Raw genomic sequence first — 21974 nt, 5'->3', positions numbered from 1 at the left:
ATTTTCAATTAAGCTTAAAGATTTGCACTGGTTTAGCCACACCTATTTAAAACAGTGCAATCTCCCTCTTCAGAAAGCCTAAAGGTTTTTTAACTCCCATTGCAAAACATTGCCTGAATTTTGTAAATTAGCAAGCCTTTCACAGTACGTTTCCCAGGAGATTTGCAAATCAAGGCCTGACTATCATTTCACAGAAGCAGAGCTTACACTGGAGAAATGAATATTTTTCAGGTAATGTAAGCATTTAACTTTTGCTCCATCAAACTCTAGACATGGAAATGCTGGAAGCACTTTACATTTTCCAAGGCATAAGGTAGAAGCTCTGTGTAGCATGGAGCATGTTGCCACTTGGAAGTGGATGCAGTAAGGAGGACATTTGTTGCCCCGGGCTTCAGGGTGAAAAATTGCAATTCTCCACACTGTGTCAGTCATGGACAGTGAAGCCCACTTAGTCAAGTTCTTATTTTCTTTCTTTTTATGGCTGTCACTAAGCTCTCTAAGCCCTCCCTGGAAATTTCCATTAGCTTTGTTAAATGCAGAGCTGCTCACAGCCTGGCTTTCCCAGCAGGGACCTGTTCCGAGATGGACTTTTCCTTCACGCCTGTGTCCAGCTCACATTATTAACGAGCTTGAAGAGGATGAAGGGCACAGACTTGCATGCTTTGCTGAAAGTCAAATAAGGATTCAGAGCAGAGCCTGTTAAGTACCTTAACAGCAACTTAAACAGCACCGCCTCTCCCTCTGCATGGAGGTATTACCTACACAGCTCAGGTATGGCCCGCTGAAGAAACTAGTACCAAGCTCTAGGAATTAATGACAAAATTATTCATACGTGACAAGAAAGCTGAAATACAGTTTACTGCATTGGCTTAACCAGTATTTGGAAAGTACATTGACAAAGCACAGGTCAGCATAAACCGACAGACATCTGAGTAACCCCCCACAGCTGGCATATCCAGAATTGGGAGATGAAGAGGAGGAGGGAGTAGGACAAAAGTTCCCCAACTCCACCACAACAATACAGCTTGGAAGCAAGATGGCAAGACAAAAAACTATGATTTTCTAGTAGAGTATGCATGTCCAGGAAGGCATAAATAGCACTTACTGTCTTTTCACTTAAACCACGCCCAATACTGAAGAAGGCAGCAGCAGCAACGGGCAAATGCACTGCTCTCCTTCAAATGCTGCCACATGGAAAGGCCCAACAGTAGCACACTTGTCTGCTACAGCACTGAATTAAATTTTGGTTAAGATATTGCTGCCTGCAATCCCTTCTAAAAATATCAGCACAACCCCATTACTAGAATGAAGATTGTGGCAAGCCCAACATGGAGAAGACTAGCTGCAAAGCGACGCCATGCAGCATGCAGCTAGGTGGTGAATATCTGATTTTCATGCTGCCAAGGTTCACTTTCCCCACAAAAGAAATCACTCTTTAAAGCTGATTTCTCAAATATACTGTCCATTCAAGATCACTAAGAGCAAGCATACAAAACCAGGTTAGTTTACAAAGGATTTGAATTCCCCAAGATGTGCTTTCTTCCCTTTGTGTAAACTTGTCATTCTTAAACCATTCAAACTGTACAAAGGAAATATAAAGTGAGCTACAGAGAGCAAGGTGGCACTATGCTAAGGAACAGGAATCCATTGTCCTGGTTTGGGAAGGAAGAGGCAGCACACGGTATCTCACGCAATGCAATGCTCGGCCGGATTCCAGATGCATCCTTTTCAGCAGCTCATTATCTCTTCCGCTGGCATGTGATGATCAGCACAGCAAGCCCATCCCTGGCTCCCATGATTAACTAGGCAACGGTATTGTCAGTACAAGGCAAAGTTTGGCACTCCCAGCAGCTGCCTGGATAGGAAAATAATCATTTCTAACACCCTACTTCATAAATATTTAGCTTTCTGTGCAGGCGATGAACCACATGCAGAGACAAATCCAAGTGAAAATTGGCTGCAGTGCAAACTGTATGGAACCAGCAAACGGGATTCCTGGAGTAGCTCTGCAGGGCAGTAATTCCCTTTGACCAAGGAAGAGGTTGCAGCTTCACTGGCACTGGCTTATTTCAGAGCACACCCTTGAGTACAGCCCATGTATGACTAGCCAGGAGAAGAGCATGAGACTGAGTATAGGAATTCCTAACAAGATAAGTCGTACAGAACAAAAGATCTGCAGTTTATGATTAACAACCACACAGACATTTAAGTGACGTATGAAATTATCCTATTCAACACATTAGGAGGAACAATGGCAAGATGACCCCTTCTCCACAACTAGCAGCAGGTGCATTTTTACTCCCTGTACTGATACAGCCCACTAATTTTTCAGAATCCTGCAAGCTTCACCCACCTGGAAACCAGCAACCATGCAGAAACACATCCTGACACCCACCTGAATTGGCAAAGGTACTGCAGAAGCAGGACAGCAAGCAGCTTGGTGCAGCTAGTAGCCAAGTGTCTACTTCAGGGAGGATGCCAACTCAACACTATGCAAGATGATTGACCCCGTTTATTTGATTGTGCAGTCCTGCCAGCTAGGTTAAATACTGGGATTTTTGAAGAGGTTCTATTCAAACTCACACCATTTAAATGAGGTCAGCCTTATAAATTTGGAGTCACCAGTAGCTAATTAACACTTTTGTGTCTCAACAGCATGAATATGCATGAGTTTGTTCTGCCCACCACTGGGCAACTAAAGCTGGATACAATCCATGCTCTTGCAGCCAGTGGATAAGATTTAGATAGAAGGCACACCTCTAACAGTCATCTTCCCTGGGCAAAAATGTGATATCTCAGCTAAGGAAGAGAGTCATCAGTCAGCTAAGCTGTTAGATACCTCAAAGAGAGAGGGGGAGAGAAGAGAGATTAACACAGTAGGAAGAACCCAAACAGAATGGTTTCTTCTGATCCACAGGGTCACTACAGCTAAAACCCAAGTGACTTCCAGAGTGAGCATTTGTAACCTACCTACAGTTTGCGTGAGGCAGATGAGTAGACTCATAAAATGAGTTGACATGGAGGACGCATCAATAGAAAGCATAAGAGGAATCTGTCTTACATTCCAAAGGAGAAAGTCTTAAATGAAGAATCAGTCTTCCAACACATTCAACAGGAGTGATAAATGGAAATTAAGCACCAAGACAACGACAGAGCAGAAGGAGAGAGTTTTGTATGAAAGTCTGGATGTTCGATTACCTTGGGACCCAAGTACAAATATTGAGGTTGAAAGCACTGCACTTAAGGGATGCAAAGCTAAACAGCAAAACCTGTGTTGAGAATAAGGACAAGAAAAGTCCCTCACAGACAGCCTTCATGCCAATATCAATTCTCCTACCAAAATACCACAACAGTTTTTTAAAGCAGCTTTTCCCAGAGCTTTTTTACACCACTCAGCATGATGTAGGAAGTTGTAACTTGCACCTGAGAGAACAAGGGGAACCTTCTTAGTCCTGAACGTGACTCCTGCGCTACTGATGTAACTAGACATCAGCTACTTTGACATTTAGAAGAGATATATCCCAATATATCCCAATTAGGAAGGGGCATACTGATGCCCATACTTCAGAAATATTTGAATTAATGCACTACTGTAAGCAGATGGACAAAACACTCGTGCAAGGAAGACCCAGAGTTAAGATTTGCTCCTAAAACACTGAGAAGATTTTTGTGTATCAGACAGTGCACTACACAGTAGTTTTAACACTATTAAAAAAAAAAAAGCATGTTTATGTGAATAAGAACATACCACCCAGACCAAATAGCCTGGAATGAACAAGGCAGAAATAGATCAAATAAGAATTTCCTGAACTTTCACTGATTTTCTTCTCAGTCAAAATCTTGCCAGTATTCCATGGTATCCTTCACTTACGAGGCTCCAACCACACCAAGTAGCACGTAGGGATCCGCTGGAAGGTAAATAACAGATTCCAGAACGCAGAGCTTTAAGTTTCTTAAATAACGACAATTTAGCTTGGTATCACCTTAAACCAAGCTCTAAAGATGGATAACTTGCTTAAAGTCCTCTAAAAACCTAAAGCCCTGTTAATTGCTTAAAGTGATTACAGGCAGCCTATACTCCAAATAAGATTTGAACCCTCAGAATATATTAAGCTCTTTATGATCTATCAGCTCTTCCAGTGGCTTAAGACAATTTAGGATGTTAGGAGTCTTTGGGGGAGCGCAAATTGCTTAAGCCTTCTAAGGCCTTAAAGATCTTAAACTGTTGCAAGTCTCGAGAGCTAAAGTCACTCTTTAGTCATCTTTGAACTTTCACTAGCGTTTTAGCAGAAACTAACATTTACGTTGATTCAAAGGTGACTTTGAAGTAGGCTTGTTTTGTAGATCTTATGCCAACAAACTAAACCAGGAAAATGCATTTAGAATGGGAGAAATCAACTTCAAAATAAACATTTAAAATTAGCAAGCATAGCAAATGCTTTTTTTTAATACAACATTGCGATGTGCATACACAAAGCTGCCAAGCTCCAGAACCAAGATCTTGGCTTGGTCTAATCTCAATGAGATCCACAGGGCAAGCCAAGTTTTATATTTTTAATCTTCACCAGCTTTGAAATTAGCCAACTGAAAAGTGCTATATTTAGCACACAGGGGAAACCTGCTTAAAAAAAAAAATTGACAAAAAGCCCAAATCCACAATTATTACTCATATTGCTCATAGTTTGTAGACATTGAGTTGAGACCATTTACAGAACCAGACAGCTTGAGCATTTAAAAAAGGGAAAGAAAACGAAGAAAAAGTTTACTGTTTTATTTGCTAGCTGGATTCAACCACAGTCCTGCTAGAAAACACAGGTGTAAGGGACAACAAATAGAACTCCACAAATAAACTGGATCAAAGTCCGGAAAATGAAAGATGATCTTATTGGAAAGCCAAGGACGTAAACAACCAAACAAGGAAGGTCTAGCATAGACTTGTGGACAAAAGAAAGGTTATAAGAAAGCAGGATGGACTGGTGCTGCCAAAGAGGGAAAAGACATTCTAGAAATAAACATGAGGAAAATGGTACTAGAATGAAAAAAGGTCTATTCATCTGTGAGGCTAAGGACAAAAATCAATGATGACTCAAAGTGGACGAGATACTGAATTTTCTCTGTCAAGTCTCCACTTAAAAAATATCCAAGGGTGCTTATGGAATTAGGGAGTAAGAAAAGAAGCCAGACATAGCAGCTAGTTGTACTCATTAGGAAAATTTAAAAAAAAAAAACAAACAAAAGTTAACTTTTTTGAGCCATTCACATCTGATTTTTAATATGTTACAAAAAACCGAGGAAGTGACAAAAGGCCAAAAAAGCCAACTTAGCAGCATTGTTCAAAAAGAAAGCCATACTTAAATTGACAATTACTCTCTCCTAAGCATAACTTTTATCCTTAAAGACAGTAATATAACAAAGAGAAAAAAGAAGATATATGAAAACAATGAAAGAGTGAGCCACACGCAGTAGGCAGTAAGTCAAGTAATTGCAAGCATGAAATTTAATTGCTTTTGTATATAGAATTAGAAAAAAGTAAAGGAAGCAAAGACAGCAGGTGTGATCTGAATAGATGTAAGTGAAGCATTTAGTAACTGTAGAGTACATGGCCACGCTCTTAGAAAGATTGCTACCCAATCTGAGAACCTGTAAGGACCTGCAGAAGCCCAGTGACATAGTACACAAACTGGTAAGTAACAGGTTAAGTTTCTTTAACACTGAGCTCTGTACCAAGTTCCCTTTCTCATGGTGGAAAATAAATGTCACTAACTAGTCAGTGCTTCAGCATATCTTGAAGAATTGGGTGAGGGAAATGAACTTGCTAATACCTGAAGACTTAAAGCAGCTCTCAAAATTTATCTCTAGGATTCATAGACATATTAAGAGGAATTTTATGAGGGCATCTTCCACCTAATGCCATCATTCATCCTGGATATCAAATTCACATACAGAAATAGAAATGGAATAAAAACCAATATCAGAATGGAGATACTGTTTCAAGCCTCCATATTACCACTCTACTTCTCTTGCATCTCAGTGACTGAGCCTCTTGGCACTCAGGATACCTAGGCTTCCCTGCACAATTTGGAAATAATTCATATCAGTTTTTTTCTTAAATGCATGAATAACAAAATCCAAATATAAGCTTTCAGGATGCATCTTTAGTGCAAAATTGGCCGTCTTCCCCCCTTTTCAGTCCTTTTATCAATCAAAATAATCTTTTACCCTCATTTAGAAAATTTAATGCATCTTGTGGTTAACAGGCAGCAAAAGTCCAGGACATGCATTCGCTTACTTGGTCATGGTCAAAGGCCACTGTGCAGATGCTGCCTTTCAAAAGGCCATTTGCAGGGAGGACTCAGACATAACCAGTATCTCTAGCCGCCCCAGTTAACAGTTGTGAAAACATTCCCTGTGCAGGGTTGCTAACATCCATCCGTTACACACGAAGGAAGACAGCTCCTCCTTCTGTCTCTTCATTTACTCCATCCTCCAGAAGCTATTCTTAAAAGGCAAACAATGCACCAGGGCTTATGCTGCTGGGGGGCATCATTGCTAGAGGCTGAAGAGCCTGACAAATGGAGCCAGCAAGCAGAGAGACATGACACGCCAGGCAGCTGGATAGATCACCATCTCTCTACCAGCGCTGATAACTAGATGCAGACACATTGTCCCCATTACTAGATGAGAGGATATGCAATTCTCAGAGGAAAAAAAACTGGATTGGCATGGACAGACAATTGCAATGATCCTCTGCAAAGCATAGGAATTTATTGTGAAGACAATTTTCCCAGAATAATTTCACATTAGAGGCAGATCTCACCACAAAGAATTAAAATATGCACACTGCTTAGCACTGAATCAATCTGAGACTCTCCACACCTACTTCCCAATGAAAGAATTCCAAGGGATGCTGCCTCTGAACCAGATACATCTTCAGGGGGTATTTTAATTCCATTACCAGAGGCCCTGTCTGCTGAAGAAATCCTTCCTCTCTTGTGGATGCCTGCATTACATAGCTAACCCTAGACAAGGTGCTTTGAGTGCTTGGTTTTGAAACAGTATTCTCAGAACACTGAGGTTTTTGGATTAGTATTTTCAAAAGCACGTGAGCACTGAGCCCTTCCAGAACCTGCTCCTGAGCACGGGGGGGGCACTCAAGATGAAACAAGGAAGAACAGATATTTGGACCCCCTGCCTTTCTCCCATGGCAGTCATCCACAAGAGAAGCCAGCAAAGGGCAATAAACAGCAGGCAGTCTGCTCCTCCTCACTTTCGGTCTCACCTGTTCATATTCTACAAGACAATTAATGTTTGAGAAGCCCTACCGGGGTGCTTCTGAATGTGAAAGCTCTTGTTAGGATGTGACAGGATAGGAAAGGTTATGAGCACTAAAAAACAAATTCCTTTTTAATTCAGTCGAGGTGTTTCTACTGTACAAGACACTGTGGATTTCATTCCATGCTGCAAAAACCAAAGATTCAGGAACTGAATCAAACCTTGAACTACACAGAGCCAAGACAGATGTACAAAACTTTAGTGAGCATTAGGACTGGTCACAGTTACAAAGGATATCAGGCAGCATGTGGTGGGGGAGAAGCAGCCCTGAGGAGGCTAAAAAAGCACTAGCAGCCACACAGAAAAGTCAGTGTGCAGCAGGAGAGAAGAGGGGTGGGGGGAATTCACACTGCTCTGTACCACCTCCTGCGACAGACCTCCAGACCACAGTGAGTAGTACATGGTAGTTCACTTCATTTGCTAAGTGGAGTACACTACCTCAAGTGGCATACCTAAAGGGATCCCCATTTTCATGTGGCACGGCTCTCCCAATTAACATTAGTGTAATGAATTTAGTGTCTTGATTTAGCTCAGTGGTGCCCACCCTTTAAAACGTGGCAGCCTCAGAGCCTTTCAATACCACACTTTTGGACTGAACACAAACTCATCTTACATCCAAAAAGCACAGACTACCACGTGGCAATGTGAAGCCATGTGCAAGCACATAGCAGACTAGTGATCTAATATGTATGCAAGTCTATCAGTTGGCAACATCTATACACTAAACCATGACAAGAGTGAACTACAGGACCCTGAAAAAAGGAACAGGCTGTCACAACCTCATACAGACTGCAACCTGTTTCCAATCCACATCTGAGGGCTTAAACTTTTATGAGCAGGACTCGCCTGTGAACCACAGACCTGAGTACCCTTGCTCCAGCCTATCATCACTGCAATTGGTTAAAAAGCAACAAGACAAGCATGAAGCATCCCCCAAGTACACTTATACTACCTATGATCTACTCAATTCCATTCATTACTCTATGCACCTTCAGGACTTGCAGATGCCTTTCTTCATGTCAGCTTCCTGCACTTTGCGCTCTGTCCCCAACAGTCACTTCCATGAACCTTCTCCCAGTGACGACTCCTCTTACATGGTGGCTGGTGATTTTTTTCAAACAAAAATGAAAGATCAGACTTGTGAAAAGTAAATTGCTTGTCCTGCTGGTCACTTGCAGAGGAAGTTGTTTCCAAAAGCTGGGTTCCTGTCCCACAGGAACCCAGTCCCCTGGGTTCTTTCACACAGACCATTCCTCAAAAGGACAGTAATTCAGCAGGAAAAGTAGACAAAGTTTTAAACAGGTCATAGAGACCTGCTCTAAGATGGATAGTTTGTTTATTTGCAAGCAAGCGAAACCAGCAGCTAAACAAGCAAAAGAAAAGAACACATGAAGGACAAGCAAACACTGCTGAACACCAGCTCCACCACCTTTGCTATTCATTATCCTTACTCGGAATAGTATTTATTCACTGACAATTAGGATCTCTGGGTTTTCAATACAAGTTTGTATCTAGTACTGCATGTTCAAACTAACATATTAGTAAATTACGTAAGTTGGTTGGCCTTTGAGTGTTTGGGAAAGGAGGAGCTTTCCTGATGTTACATTAAAAGTTTATTCCAATTTAATCACATAAAAAGCAGAGCAAACAAACTGATGCTTTTCAGCAGCACAGTTTAGTGAGCTGGGTGTCACCCTGAAACCTAAGGAAGTGGGTACACAACTTTCTTTCCTTTACCCACCACAACGCAACCCTGCTAGGGGTTATATCTTTGGCTAATAAAACCATTTATTCTATCCTCATAGCTACTGTACTGGCTCATGAATTAGTCTCTTGCAGGCTTCTTTCAGGCCCATTAGGTGCATTTCCAAGTGTGGATGAACACTGCTGTCACCACCTCACCTCCCTACAGCACAAGAGCCCTGAGAGCCAACTTGTCAACACCTGTTTAGACAGGGACCTTGGGTTCAAAATACTGAAAAAGTGCCTCACAGCTCAGCAGTCCAGTCCCACCCCCAGTGACAAGTATTGAAGTCATATACCTGTCTCTGCAAACCAGCCAAGCTGCATCTCCAAACAGCTAAGCCTTTTGCATCCACCCAACCAACGTACAGGCTACTGCAGAAATCAGCTAGTTAGCCACCCTTCTCTAGTTCGCAGCCACAACCTAGTCATAGTCAATTTACGCCTCTTTGTTCTCTAATAAAAAACCCCATAAATTTAAATAGTTCTCCTTTCCTGGAGATTTATGGAAGGCTATATAACCCCCTCCTTAGCCTTCCTTTTTAGCCTTGCTAAAGACCCCAAGCTGCAGCTTTTCTTAGATAAAAGTGCTCCACCGACCCCACTAGCAGCTCTTCTCAACTACTGTACCAGTTCAAAGGCAGTTCTGAATATGGATATGCGAATTTTTAACTATTCCAGGTTACGTATCTAGTTTCTTCTACAGTGATAGTAACATTTTGCTATCTCTGCTGTTAAGCATCTCGTGTCTCATCCTAAAACTAATTACAGCCTCATGTATTGATGGCTCAATCACCTAAGATCAACTAAAACCTCGGGTCTTTCTCCTCCTCTGTCATTTTAACTACTGAGCTCAGTGTTATTAGTCACTAAGTGCACTTTGTACTATTAAATTCTATCTCATTTCTATAGCTTCAGTCACTTTCAAGGCAATCCAGTTCTTGTGCAATTCTGATCTTTCTCTTCAATGACAAGGCTAATGTCACATCTGCAAATTTATTCAGTGCACCCTTACAAGGCATTAGTGCAAATAGTATTAATAACCAGCCCCAGAACAGGTTCTTAAAGAAGTCCATCAATGACCTCTTTTGTAACAGAGTCCAGCTCTCAATCATGCTGTATTCTTTCCTTTAGCCAGGCCTTTATCTGTTCTTTACCAGATCTTGTTCTAATCCTAATTCTTTACAAATTAACTAGATTTATTGTAGTTCCAACATGGGAACTGCCTTACTAAAATGCAGAGGTATTAGACCTGGAGCAAGTCCTTAGTTGACCCTTTAATTAAAAATAAACACATAAAAATCTCTAGGACAGGTATCCAACCTGCTATACTCCACCTTAGTCAAATCACAATGCATTCAATCCCGCTTTCCATGGTTTTAATTTTCCTTTCCTTCAAAACATAGCCCATAAATCTGTGTACCAAGTTCACATTATGGATTGCCAACATAACCTGACCTTCCCCATTTCCATTTGCAAGAAAAACTGCCATCAGTGCTACCCCAAATTAGCAATATAGCCCAAAACATTTGGTTTTAATTACCGTTTCTTTAAAACTCTGGAAGGACTACTTGCATAGCCTCTCATTATGAGCCCATGGAGCTTCAAGTTATGCCTTTTTTTTGGTCAGCTTGTACTTCCAGTCTACTCATTTTCCCTAAGCACATGCTTTTCAAACCCTGTATTTGAGGCACAGCTGCTATTCCAACCTGTTTATGTGATCCCTGTAGTACTTGGTTTCAAATGCCTCCATTGTACATGGGAATAAAGACCCAGGGAATTTTAACCATCTCAGTTGTTTGCTACTGACCAGTTTTCTTTGCCAAATTAGAACAGTGGGGGTGTTTTCAGCAGTACAGTATTTTCTTGATCCCTGCTGTTTGCTAGGCTATCCCCGACATAGTACTCTATCAATTGCTGAATCCTTTATTTAATATTTCTCTTCCTCTGTATTACTGTGTATGGAAACTACACAAATATTTTTCATCTTTCTCCTTCACTTCTCAAGTTAAAGTCAACAGATATGCCAACCTCAAACCAAGTCTATTAAGCCAAGAACTACTGTGATGGCATCTACATGTTGGGATTTTTCCTTTTTCTGAGGATCTTCCAAGTAGATCTGGGGCAGACATTACAGCCGCAAGCCACTTCTGCTGTGACAGAGCCTCACTCATTCGTGTGTTCTGATGTTAGAGCCTCAATCCAAATTATTCAGCTTGGTGAATATCTACACCTTCATGCAGAGGTTTTTAATTCACTCTGGCTGTTGTTGGTCTATAAAATAGTGCAGTTGAGAACAGAAAATATCAGGTGTCCTGCTCCAAAAAGAACCCACCAGTCCCTATGAGGTCTGCAATAATCACCAGAAGCATCAGTCACTCCAATCCACCAGCAGGAAACCTGTTGAAGCATTTCTGTCAAACCACCAATAAATCTCCCCCACCTCTACAGCCACCTTGTTTCATGTTTGTATACAAAAAGTTTATTTTTGTTGGAATTGTGCACGATTGATGTTGGGATAGAAGTAAGGAGATAGAAGAGTGCCCTAGCAACATGGTGAGCTAAGAAGGTTTTACAGAGATGCCGCAGAAGGACGACAGTGCTTCGCTGACAGTGCTTCGCTTCCGTAACATACCATGAAAGTGTTCCTATTGTGTCTTTAATTAGTGAGGTGTCAAGAAGAGACACGCCACTTAGCTTGGGGCAACTGCAAGCACCAGAATGGATACCTAATGTGGGGTGTGGCAAGCGAGGACAGCCAGACCAAGCTCAACTCTGCAGCATTCAATCAAAGCATCCACCCCCAGGGAGACTTAATTTCCCTGGGTTCTCGTCCAAGTACATCTCATGAGCCATAATCAGTAGACTAGATCTTATCACTTCTCTATACTGAAAATAACTTAGAATAACTCTCTAGACTTTGAGAAGAAGAGAGCCATTATTCCTGAATAATTCTTCTGCTTAGAAAGTACAGCAACTATTCTTGAAGAAAGCCACTTATCCTGGAAGAGAGTGATTATAGCTTATTCCATAATAATATCTTGTAGAACTTCATGTATAAATAAGGTCTTGATGACAGATTATGTTCAAGAGAACAAGAGGGCTGTTTGAAGAGCACTGGCATTCTGTACTACTGAAATTGGTCCAATCTGAATTCCAACTACAGATTTCACCAGAAGGCTGTACTGAATTAGTCACTATTACAACTGTATATATTTATTCTGATTTGAGGTAGTGGTTCTACACTGACCACATGACTCTCCTCAAGCACCACATGCCTGATCTCATGCACAACAGATGGAGTTCACATGCATGCGGTAAGATCACTAGCAGTGCTGCGAGTTTCTAGCTCCCAGCTTTTACGTTACAAAAAACTTCAATGTGTGAAGCATAACCCAAAAGAATACCAAGGTAGTTTAGTACCAGGAAATAACTGAAGCAGAGAAATCCCTAAAGCGTTCCTGCAGCATAAAAGAAACACTGCTCCAAAAGAAGCACTTGCACAACACAATGGAGAAAAGGTTCTCAACAAAGTACGGTGCAGAGACTCCCCAAGAACACTGAAAGCAATCCATGTTTCACTGCTCAGATGCTCAGTCATCATCTGTCTCATACCACATCATCTGTCTCATACCACATCTAAATTAGCTTGTGTTTAATTGCAAGTTTACAAAGGGACAGTTACACCCTTCATGGCATTGTATAAATAAAAGAGAGCTAAAGTCTACACGTCACATCACTGGGCTTTCAAGTGAGGACCAAAACAATTCACTGGCTTGCTCATAATCATGGCAAAAATCTCGGCAGTTCATAGAATCTCATGCTTGAATACTGTAACAAGTATTTCATAAGTCTAAGTCAGCAGCTTTCAACCTGGTTGGTGGACTCCAAGGGGTCCATGAAAGCTGAGGAAAGCAAGCATATCACTAACAGCTCAAATTTGCTGTTCTCATTGGAAAGTTTTAGAAATCCATAAATCCAGAGAGACTGAACGACTCTGCACTAGACATATGTGAAACAAAGGATTCAGAAAGCCTAGGAAGACATGGGAAATAAAATGAGCTAATGAGATGCACTTCAAACAGCCTCAGAAGTTTATAATCAGCAAAACAAACACTGATTGTAAGAGACTCGGGTAAACACTGTGGCAGTCCAAAAGGAGTATTAGGAGTTGGGTTCTTTGGGTCCCTCAAGCACAATGCCCCCAGCAGTGAAAAGCCATCTTATCCCCACTGCCCTAAGAACAAAATGGCCAAAGCAGTTATAACTCCATATAAAGCAATCACTTACTCTGGTCGGCAAATCACCAGGTCCCCTTTGTTGGTGCCATATGCCAATCCCAGGCCTGGCTCAGGCAGCCAGCGAGCAGAGTTTATGCTGACGTGTCTTCTCTGGTCGGCAGGCATTGGGTACAGAACGTTGAAAACTCTCTGAAACAATAACAGGAGGTTACTTGACAGTAACAAGTCAGGAGAGCCAAGGAGGCTCAAACAAATGTTCAATCTCCCTGCAGCAGCGCAGCTGGCCAAGGAGACATGTCACTTCACAGGATGTTGCAAGAAACCACTAATCCAGCAGCAAGAATACTCAGCTACTAGAAATGCACATAGATGTGCCCCTCAGTGTTTAATAGACTGACTGGCACGCAGCTGCGGAGCAGAAGAAATTCTGACCCCAGGAGAATCTGTGTATCACTCAGTGGGCTGCACAGTCCTTCTATTCAAACTAACTAAACAAAGTGATGGGGACCAGTGGTATAGTCATTAGAAAGCAGGACAACTGGGACTCTTCTGGCTTTCACCTTTCATCTTAACTCACTAGGGTGGAACAGGAAACTGGCAAGTACATGGGCTTTCAGCATCAAAAGTTTATTGTTTCTATTAAGCAAACCAAACTTTATGCAAAAATAATATACAATTCTTTCCTTTTTTAAACATTTAAACAGCCTCCTGAAAATGTTTCAGAGTTTGACCAACCCCCACACCAACAACGCACAAAGGAAAATCAAAATCCAGAGATTATGAGAATAACGCAAGTACGCAAGTAACAAATCCCTCAGTTCAGGTCCCCTTCCAATACCATCCATTTTACCTGCAGTAAGGTAGGAAGCTGAAGAGCTGCTAAGACTGCAGGTAGTTAGCACGGCTGCAAGCCAGTGCCTCCCAAATGATGCATTAATGCAGGTGAATGAAAACCCTGTGCACACAAAGGACCAATAGCAAGCTCTGCTTTCTGGTCTGCACTGGCTTGGTTTCTGAAGCGTATGTGCTTGAAAAGCAAGAATGATGAAGTGGAACAGATTATACCTATGCAGATACTCTCCTTCTACTCCAAGGAGCTAATGTCTTTTGTACAGCACAATGCTTTCCTGCACCCTGCCATCCAGCAACAAGAACTGGGTATACTGACAATGCTCCATTTAGCCAGAAAATATGACACATGTAGATCATAAAAACAAAGGCATGGGAAGTGGAAAGAGGGGTAATGAACCAGTTTGGCTACCAGGAATAAACAGGAGCAAGCTGCTTCAGTGGACTGGGCCATCAGAGCACATTCCATCACGGCTTCAGAAGGGCAGGACTGAAGACTGCATTTACAAGTCCAAATCATTAACAGAATTTCTGCAGAAATTTATCTAAGATTTAAACCTGTAATCACTGCAGGTAACAGACTTCAAATCTAGATTTTTCAGTGGGGTAAGTCCCAGGTGAAAGATAAATTTTCATTAGATTTTCTGGTGGGCAACCATCCATCCATCACAAAACCTTTCTTCTAGACTCCTCAGAAAAGGGGATGGTGCTGGACCAGGAAGCAGGGAAGGGAATGAGGATGTGCTGGAACAACAGGATAAAGGTAGATGGCAATGCAGATCAACCACTACTGCACTGCTGAGGTGGCCTGAGGTAATAATTAGAATTCATTAGGGTAGGACTCATCAGCTAGCAAAGCAAACTGGGGCTCAGCACAACAGCTTACGTACCTGTTTTTCTCTGCAGCTCTACTGCCCACCCCACATCTTGTCTGGTTGACAATTTAACTTGAGAAGTCTGAGGCAGAGACCACTTAACTGTATGCCCTCCAATAGCTAGTACCCAGAACCTTCATCTTGACCATCGTAACGCAAACAAAGTAAGTCAGAGCAAAACAACATAGCTACATTATTTCCTGTCATCAGTAACACATTTAACCTCTCCTCTGAGGAGGCCACATTAGAGCAGAAAACATCCTTGAGGACTTCTCTGTATGACAGAAGCTGGTCACTCTTTGCCCTGGCTATCACTCAGCAGTTAGTGTATTCACAGAAGCTCAGTGTTTGGATGGAAGAAACAGGCCCTTAGGGGTTTACTCAGTGTTTGGATGGAAGAAACAGGCCCTGGGGGGTTTATCTAGCTCTTACCCATCTCTAGCATGTCTGCCCCATTCCCTCCCTGCCTTGCCTGCTGGGGGGGGGGTGTGTGGCAGGGGAGAAAAAGAACAGGGGGAAAAGAAAAAAATCAGATGTACGATGGTAACACCTGTTACCATGGAGATTATGGTGCACTCTGAGATGGGGAGACTGGATTTTGAGGAGGAGGAGGAGGAAGGAGAGGAAAGGGAGGGGTCTGCCAGAGCTGGGAGCATAAATTCATAAAATAAACATTCCAAATCTCTCAAAAACTGCAAGGGTTTTCCACAATGTCCTTCTCTGGCAAGTCAGAAACAAATGGTTTCTCTTCTCCTGAGAATGGCTTTGCAAGGTATCACAGCTAGACAAGCTGCCTCTCTGGGCTCGCCGCAAGCTCTCCTCCACTGCCAGGTCAGTTTGCACAGCTGTTGTCCCACAGGCTCTGCAATCAGGCATGTCAAGGGGGGAGACTTGTTAGCTACAGCTGAGCATCCAAGTGCTCTGCAGTAAATAACACCCCATGGAAAGTGCTGCCAAGAACATGGGTCTGGTTCTGACAACCTGCAAAAATGTTGGCTGAGGGCAGAATCTCAAAGACAAGATGGCTTAAAAATTCTGCATAAGAATAGTTGCTTCATCATGCCACTCTACTCCATTCATTTCTAAACAGCTTGTCATGCCAAAGAGCTCCCCTGCCCTGCTGCTTCCCACTCCCACACTAATGGGACAACTCCATGCAGTGTTAAGGGTGATGACATCCGTGCATGTGGTAATTAGTACATAAAAAGAGAAAGCAGTTGTACTGGCATAATCACCACTCGCAGCAGTAACCAGAACCCAGCTAATCAATCTGATGCAGTCATACAGACTGGCTGTTGCAATTGCATCCATTAGCAAGACCCCCTACTCTATCCAGAGAGTGGAAAAAAAATTAAAATTCCTTCAACATTGGCAGGTCCCTCTCAAGAAGAAGGTCAGAAGCCTGCCAGGAAGCATTATTCTCCACAGATCACAGCTAATTCTTTTCAGATTTTTTTGTCTTTTTGTTTCCATTGCTAAATCTTATAAGAAGTTACTGACATATTTCAACCAAAGTAGCCAGCTTGAAAACATACCACAGAGTGACCACACCTCTTTGCCAGTGGGATTGTAGTTCTGAACTTCTAGGAATAATATTCAAGTTATTACAGGAATCCTACACTAACACGATTCTCCAGCTTCTAGGTCAAGAGGTTGCTGCCAACCCTCAAACACTCTTAAAACTAGCAATACAAATGCATAAAGTTGATAATTCACCAGTTCCCTTTCATTAGGGCTGGTCTAGGACTAGGACTAGTTGCAGGCCACGTGTGACAGCCATGTTGATGGCCAAGGGTTCAGGAACCAGTTTAGAACCACTGTTGTAAAAGTCCACTAATGTTTAAGGTGACCACCACACACTACTACAACCTCCAGAGAGTTTAGTTTTAATAGGGTGGCATTTTCATTTAGGACAGATATCATACTGCATCACACTTTATCAGCCCATAATCACTGCCAGCAGCCACAGAAAGCTTCCAGGCTCTTCATAACCAATGTCAAACTTGCTCTTAGCATCACTACACTACTAATTCAATAATATACAGCCACACCATTAGATGTGGCGATTCAGCATTTTATGAAGTTGGCAGTTGCATTTGTTTCCAGATGTTGTTCTGAAACAGAGTTTTGAATGGTATGTTTCTCTAACTATAAACACTGTGAAGTCTGAGGAGTGGGAGCTTCAGAACATCCCTGTGGAAGCTTAAGCCCAAACAGGCAATTTAAGTATAGCAAGCTGTTCTCTTCTTGGCAACAACATAAACATATAAATGCCATTTCAGTAGGCAAGAAAGGTCCTACCCCTTCCCTTTAAGGCCACTCAACCCAGCCTGAATTACACAGAACAGTTGCTTGACCTGTGCTTATGTTTGTGGAAAACCCCGTCTCTGTTGATCTCCCCACACTTCACAGGAGACTCCAGAAGTATTCTGTCATTTCAGGGACTCCATCTCTCCTCTGAGTTCAGGGGATGTCAGCAAGATAAAAAGTCTTCCTCTAGAAATACCAAAACTGTCTAGGTAGCTAAGCTTCCACACAAAAGGCGACTCTCACAAAGGGAAAGCGATACTCACTAAAGAAACAGCTGGTTGCTTCCATTCTACATCCCTGTAACCATGAAGCGTGGGGAAAGATTTGGTTGAGTAATTTATGTCTGGACTTCTCTATTTTCAAAGACTGCACTAGAAGCAACTACTTATCTCTTTGGTGTGCCTTTTCCATCCTCCCTGAACAGGAGTGGGCAGGTACACATCATCTACTGAACTCCCTAAAGCTCATTTCATCACTTCACAGCCACTTCTTCAATGTTGAATTCAGCAGGGGAGAAGATGGCTCAGAGAAAGCAGGGCTGTAAGGCATGAGGAAAAGAAAAAAAAAAATAGGCCCTCAAAGTGTTCAGCAAACAAGCTGCATGTGGAGTGCAAAGGGCCACCTCAAGTCCACTGCTGCTGTTTCCCCTCCAACTTGTCAGTGCTGGCACATCAGTACTGTAGCACCTGTCACAGCCACTGCTTAGGTATTAAACTAAATATTTACTTATGGCAGAGAGCCAGGGGAGGCTGCATGACAATCAACAGCCTCAAGAAATCTTTCCCCGTGATCTCTTCCTTGCCATCAAGCTGCTGTACTTACATGGGAAGAAGGGGGCCCAGGGCACAACACATAAGCACAGAGCTAGACAGTTAATTTGTACCTGCCCTGGAGGGGCAAGAAAACTTTTTGCTAAAAGCCTCTGCTCTGCAAAGCCCTAGTTATTGACCTAGCATTTCCCTTCTTCCCCTCCTGCTCTATCCCAGGGAAGCTGCTGCTATTTAATAACGCTCTTCAAATTCCACCTTTTCCCTCCATTTCTGGGGTGTGCCAACATTAATAAGCCGGACAGGGCAATTGCCAGGATCCTGTCAGTTGTCAGAGTAGCAGCAGGCTGCCCCAAGCCTGTGCTACTGCTGCCAGTTGGCAACAGTGCTGCACTGCTCGCCTGATCCGAGCAGCACCATGCCTGGCCAAAGCGGAGGCACCACGTCATCTGCACAGCCGTCTCTTTGCTCAAGGCCTTCCCACCTCTAAGGAGAGCAATGGAAGGCAGAGGAGTGCTGAACACTACTTGTTTGGCAGAGTGGGACCTTTCTTCTCCTCTCTGGCACTCAAGAAAGAAAAAACATGTTTTGAAGCTAGAGGAGAAGAGAAAGTTGGCACAAGCAGGTAGGGAAACTCAGCAGGAACTCTTGCTTTTTATCTTTTTAAATTCAATAAGAGACATTCCTGTTCTTGACTAGATGCATCGCCTTTCAAGATGCCAATAAATTTCAAGCCATTACCTTTGCTTAGCGCAAGCAGTAAACTGGGCTGTTAGATCAGCCTTGATAAAAACTGCGTGGGGAGGGGGTGCAGCTGTTCTCTTGTTTACATGGGGAAATCTTGTCATCTGTGAAGTTCCATCCTGACAGGTAAAGGGAGAGGAAAAGGTGGAGCAGACCAGGCGGGTTTATCAGGCACCAGCCTAAAATTTAATTATTAATTTTCAACTGAATTGATGCTGTCACCAGAGGCTGACTGACCATGAAAACACACAGGAAGAGAAACACCTAATGTGCTAAACCCAATAGAAACCTCTTACTGGGAAGACTGGTAAAATCCACAGCTTCATGACCACTCTGACCTGGGTTGCAGAGAAAAGTGCTTCAGAAAGGAGTGTTGATTTTTGCTGGATGGGTATAGCTGTACAGGCAGCCAACATTTATATCTTGTGCCGGCACAGATCTAAAGTTTATGGTGGTAAACAAAGTGCTCTTCATATGGATACAGGTTATACCACCAAAGTAATTGTGGAGGCTGCACAGCTTTGCCAATGTAATTGCAGCTATACTAGAGCTTCTGGCCAGTGCAGGTACCTCGTTTTGTAATCCACTTTAACAAACTAAGCTACATGAACTATGTAATATAGATGCAGTCCTAAAAGCACAGCCAATCCACAATATTAAGTTCATTGAAAACACACCCCAAAGCAAAGCCTACGTACAGTAAGAAACTACCCAAAGAGCATTCAAAAAAATGCAGAAAACTACAAAGTGTACTTGTATTTGCAGAGCAGCAGATGAGGTGCAGTGACAGAATGAAGGCATAAGCAGAGCAAAACCAACAGCAGTCCAACTAGGGCTGCACACATTTTGCATTTCCCCATCTGCCCTTCATCTTCTGCTCCACAGTCTGACCTTGAACAAGAACTTGAAGTTTCACTTCATCTTTTTTGATTGCAAGCACCCTAATGAGACTGAACAGCCCCTAAATAATTTATCTTTTTTTTGCCTTACTCATCCCAATAGGGTGTTGCCACTGAAAGATCTCACCTTGTATTTTTTTTTTTTAATGTCAATGTGTTAACTAGCTCACCTCTGACACCAGAGGATATCAGATCTATGAAGCATCTACCACTCTACTGAAAGCACTACATGTCCTTTGCTTAGCTGCCAGGAAGCCACCTGCATCACTGACTTCTATAACGCTGCCAATTAGTTTAAACAAGTCTGTGGCTTTTTAAGGTCCAGAAGCATAATAAGACATCCTAATTTGATCTCCTTAATAAATAACACTATCCCTTTTTTGCTTAGATTACATTCTTTACTCTGCCTTCTAATTTATGAATTTCACCAAAAGCTGCTGAAATTCGGGCCTTGCACTGCCACAAACCCAGAGCCCTCTGCAGCGGAATTCAAGTCTAGTTTGTCTAAAGCAGAGGGCCTTGAATGCAAAGCAAAACAAACTCCTTGGGATAATTGACCAATGGCTCAATACATTTATTCATAAGACAACGTACATCAGTATTTTGAAACAAGGCAAGTCTCCCCTTTGTTTGGAAGGAGTCTTCTTTCTGTATCTATACGCAGATGCAAAGAAAAAGGCATGCATCTCCCACGATCAGACTGGGGGGGGGGAGGAACAAACCGCTTTTTTGCTCCCAGTCTCTTCTTACTAGGCAGGTTGGTCTATGCTGCTCTCAACCCCTCCCCCACAGCTGATTCCTGCCAACAAAATACACGTCTTTCCATTAGATCTTCTCTGTTAAAATGGAAGAAGCAAAAAATAATGCACTTAGCTTTTTGGATTTGTCAGTCTTATCCTCAAATGGATCTTATCATCTAATGCTCTGCACAAATAAAATTTCTTTCAACTCCATTTATCATCCCCAGATGCAATAGGATCATATATGAAATTCTTCTTCAGTCTTTACCAATACAACAAACCTCTTTCTGCCCACCTGTTGTCAGTGCAGAAAATCCTAGCTTTGCTTTCTGAGCCACAGTGAATGAAATGAGAACTAACCCTTAATTTTCAGCAACAACTGAAAGCTTAACTGAGGATATTTGATTTCATTCCTAAAACAGAACAGCACCAGAAGTTTCTGTTGGATGGACTGAGAAACTTTATGGAAAGGTAAAACATTGTTGGTTCTGCCTCACTATACTTGATCACATAATTTATTGCTGATCTTTCAAATCAGGAGAAGTCTCATTACAGCACACCTAACCCTTTCCTTCTTTAGGCTAGCTCTTGGCATTATCAGCTGGTACTTTATCTCACAAGTCTGCCATGCAACTACTACATGTGAAAGAGCTTTAAAATAACTAGTGGAAAACCTCAAAACATTAACAAGAACTAGGTCTTATGAAGAAACGGATCATCTCAAGTAACAAAGCTTTCACTCAGGAAAATAACACTAGCAGTGAAGTGGCTCATTAATTTACTACTCGTCTCCCAAAGGCTGCAAAACCAGGGTAATACCTCCAAAAAGCCCTTTAGGGGACTGGTCCAAGCCCAGATCTGAAACCTAGGGCTGAGTAAGCAAGAAATTGCTAAGCAAAACAATTGTCCTTTCAATTGTGCATGTGTGTGGTTGGAACAGATGAAAGGAGAGAAACAGGAATGCCAAAGGGGGTGTTAGCATGACAGAAGATAGATATGTATATATTCAGTGCAGATGTAGAAGTGAACTGAACTGTGCAAACAGGACTGTGCCCCCAGCTATCTCTCTCTCTTGCAAAAATCACCGACAGCTCTCAATGCTGGAACAATCTAATAAAAAATATGGTCACTTCTATGGCAAAAGAAATGACAAGCTGCTTAATTTTTGCCCTTAACTCAGACTACAAACCAAAAGCAGTACCTGTGAATTCCCCATTAAATGTCATGCTGAGACTGTAACAGCAAAATCTACAATATGTTAAAGATCTAATGACAAGAGCAAAGGATTCGCACGCAGCTGCCATTCCACCTCGCTCTCCGTCTGCTGAGCCTCAATAGAACAGCATACAAGATCAAGCGTCAACAATATGTTGATGACAAAGCTACATGCACCTCAACTAGGTGAAAAGAGGCTGTCATCCAGCTACCTACACGTCTGGAAGGAATAAATACTAGAGGAAAGAGTTGGCTTAAA

At 42.3% G+C, this 21974-nt stretch overlaps 1 protein-coding gene across 1 annotated transcript in view; it reads right to left on the bottom strand.

The window, feature by feature from the left end:
* Positions 1 to 21974, bottom strand: part of AMBRA1 (autophagy and beclin 1 regulator 1) — a 127370-nt gene that overhangs the window by 15248 nt on the left and 90148 nt on the right. The window contains exon 14 of the mRNA XM_009277524.1: positions 13366 to 13505. Coding sequence (XP_009275799.1) covers positions 13366 to 13505 — 140 coding nt within the window. The remainder of the gene's footprint in view (positions 1 to 13365; positions 13506 to 21974) is intronic.

Source organism: Aptenodytes forsteri, unplaced genomic scaffold (genome assembly GCF_000699145.1).
Source record: "Aptenodytes forsteri isolate BGI_AS27 unplaced genomic scaffold, ASM69914v1 Scaffold146, whole genome shotgun sequence".
Taxonomy (NCBI): domain Eukaryota; kingdom Metazoa; phylum Chordata; class Aves; order Sphenisciformes; family Spheniscidae; genus Aptenodytes; species Aptenodytes forsteri.
The sequence above is the reverse complement of the archived record's forward strand: the minus strand, read 5'-3'. Positions and strand labels throughout refer to the sequence as shown.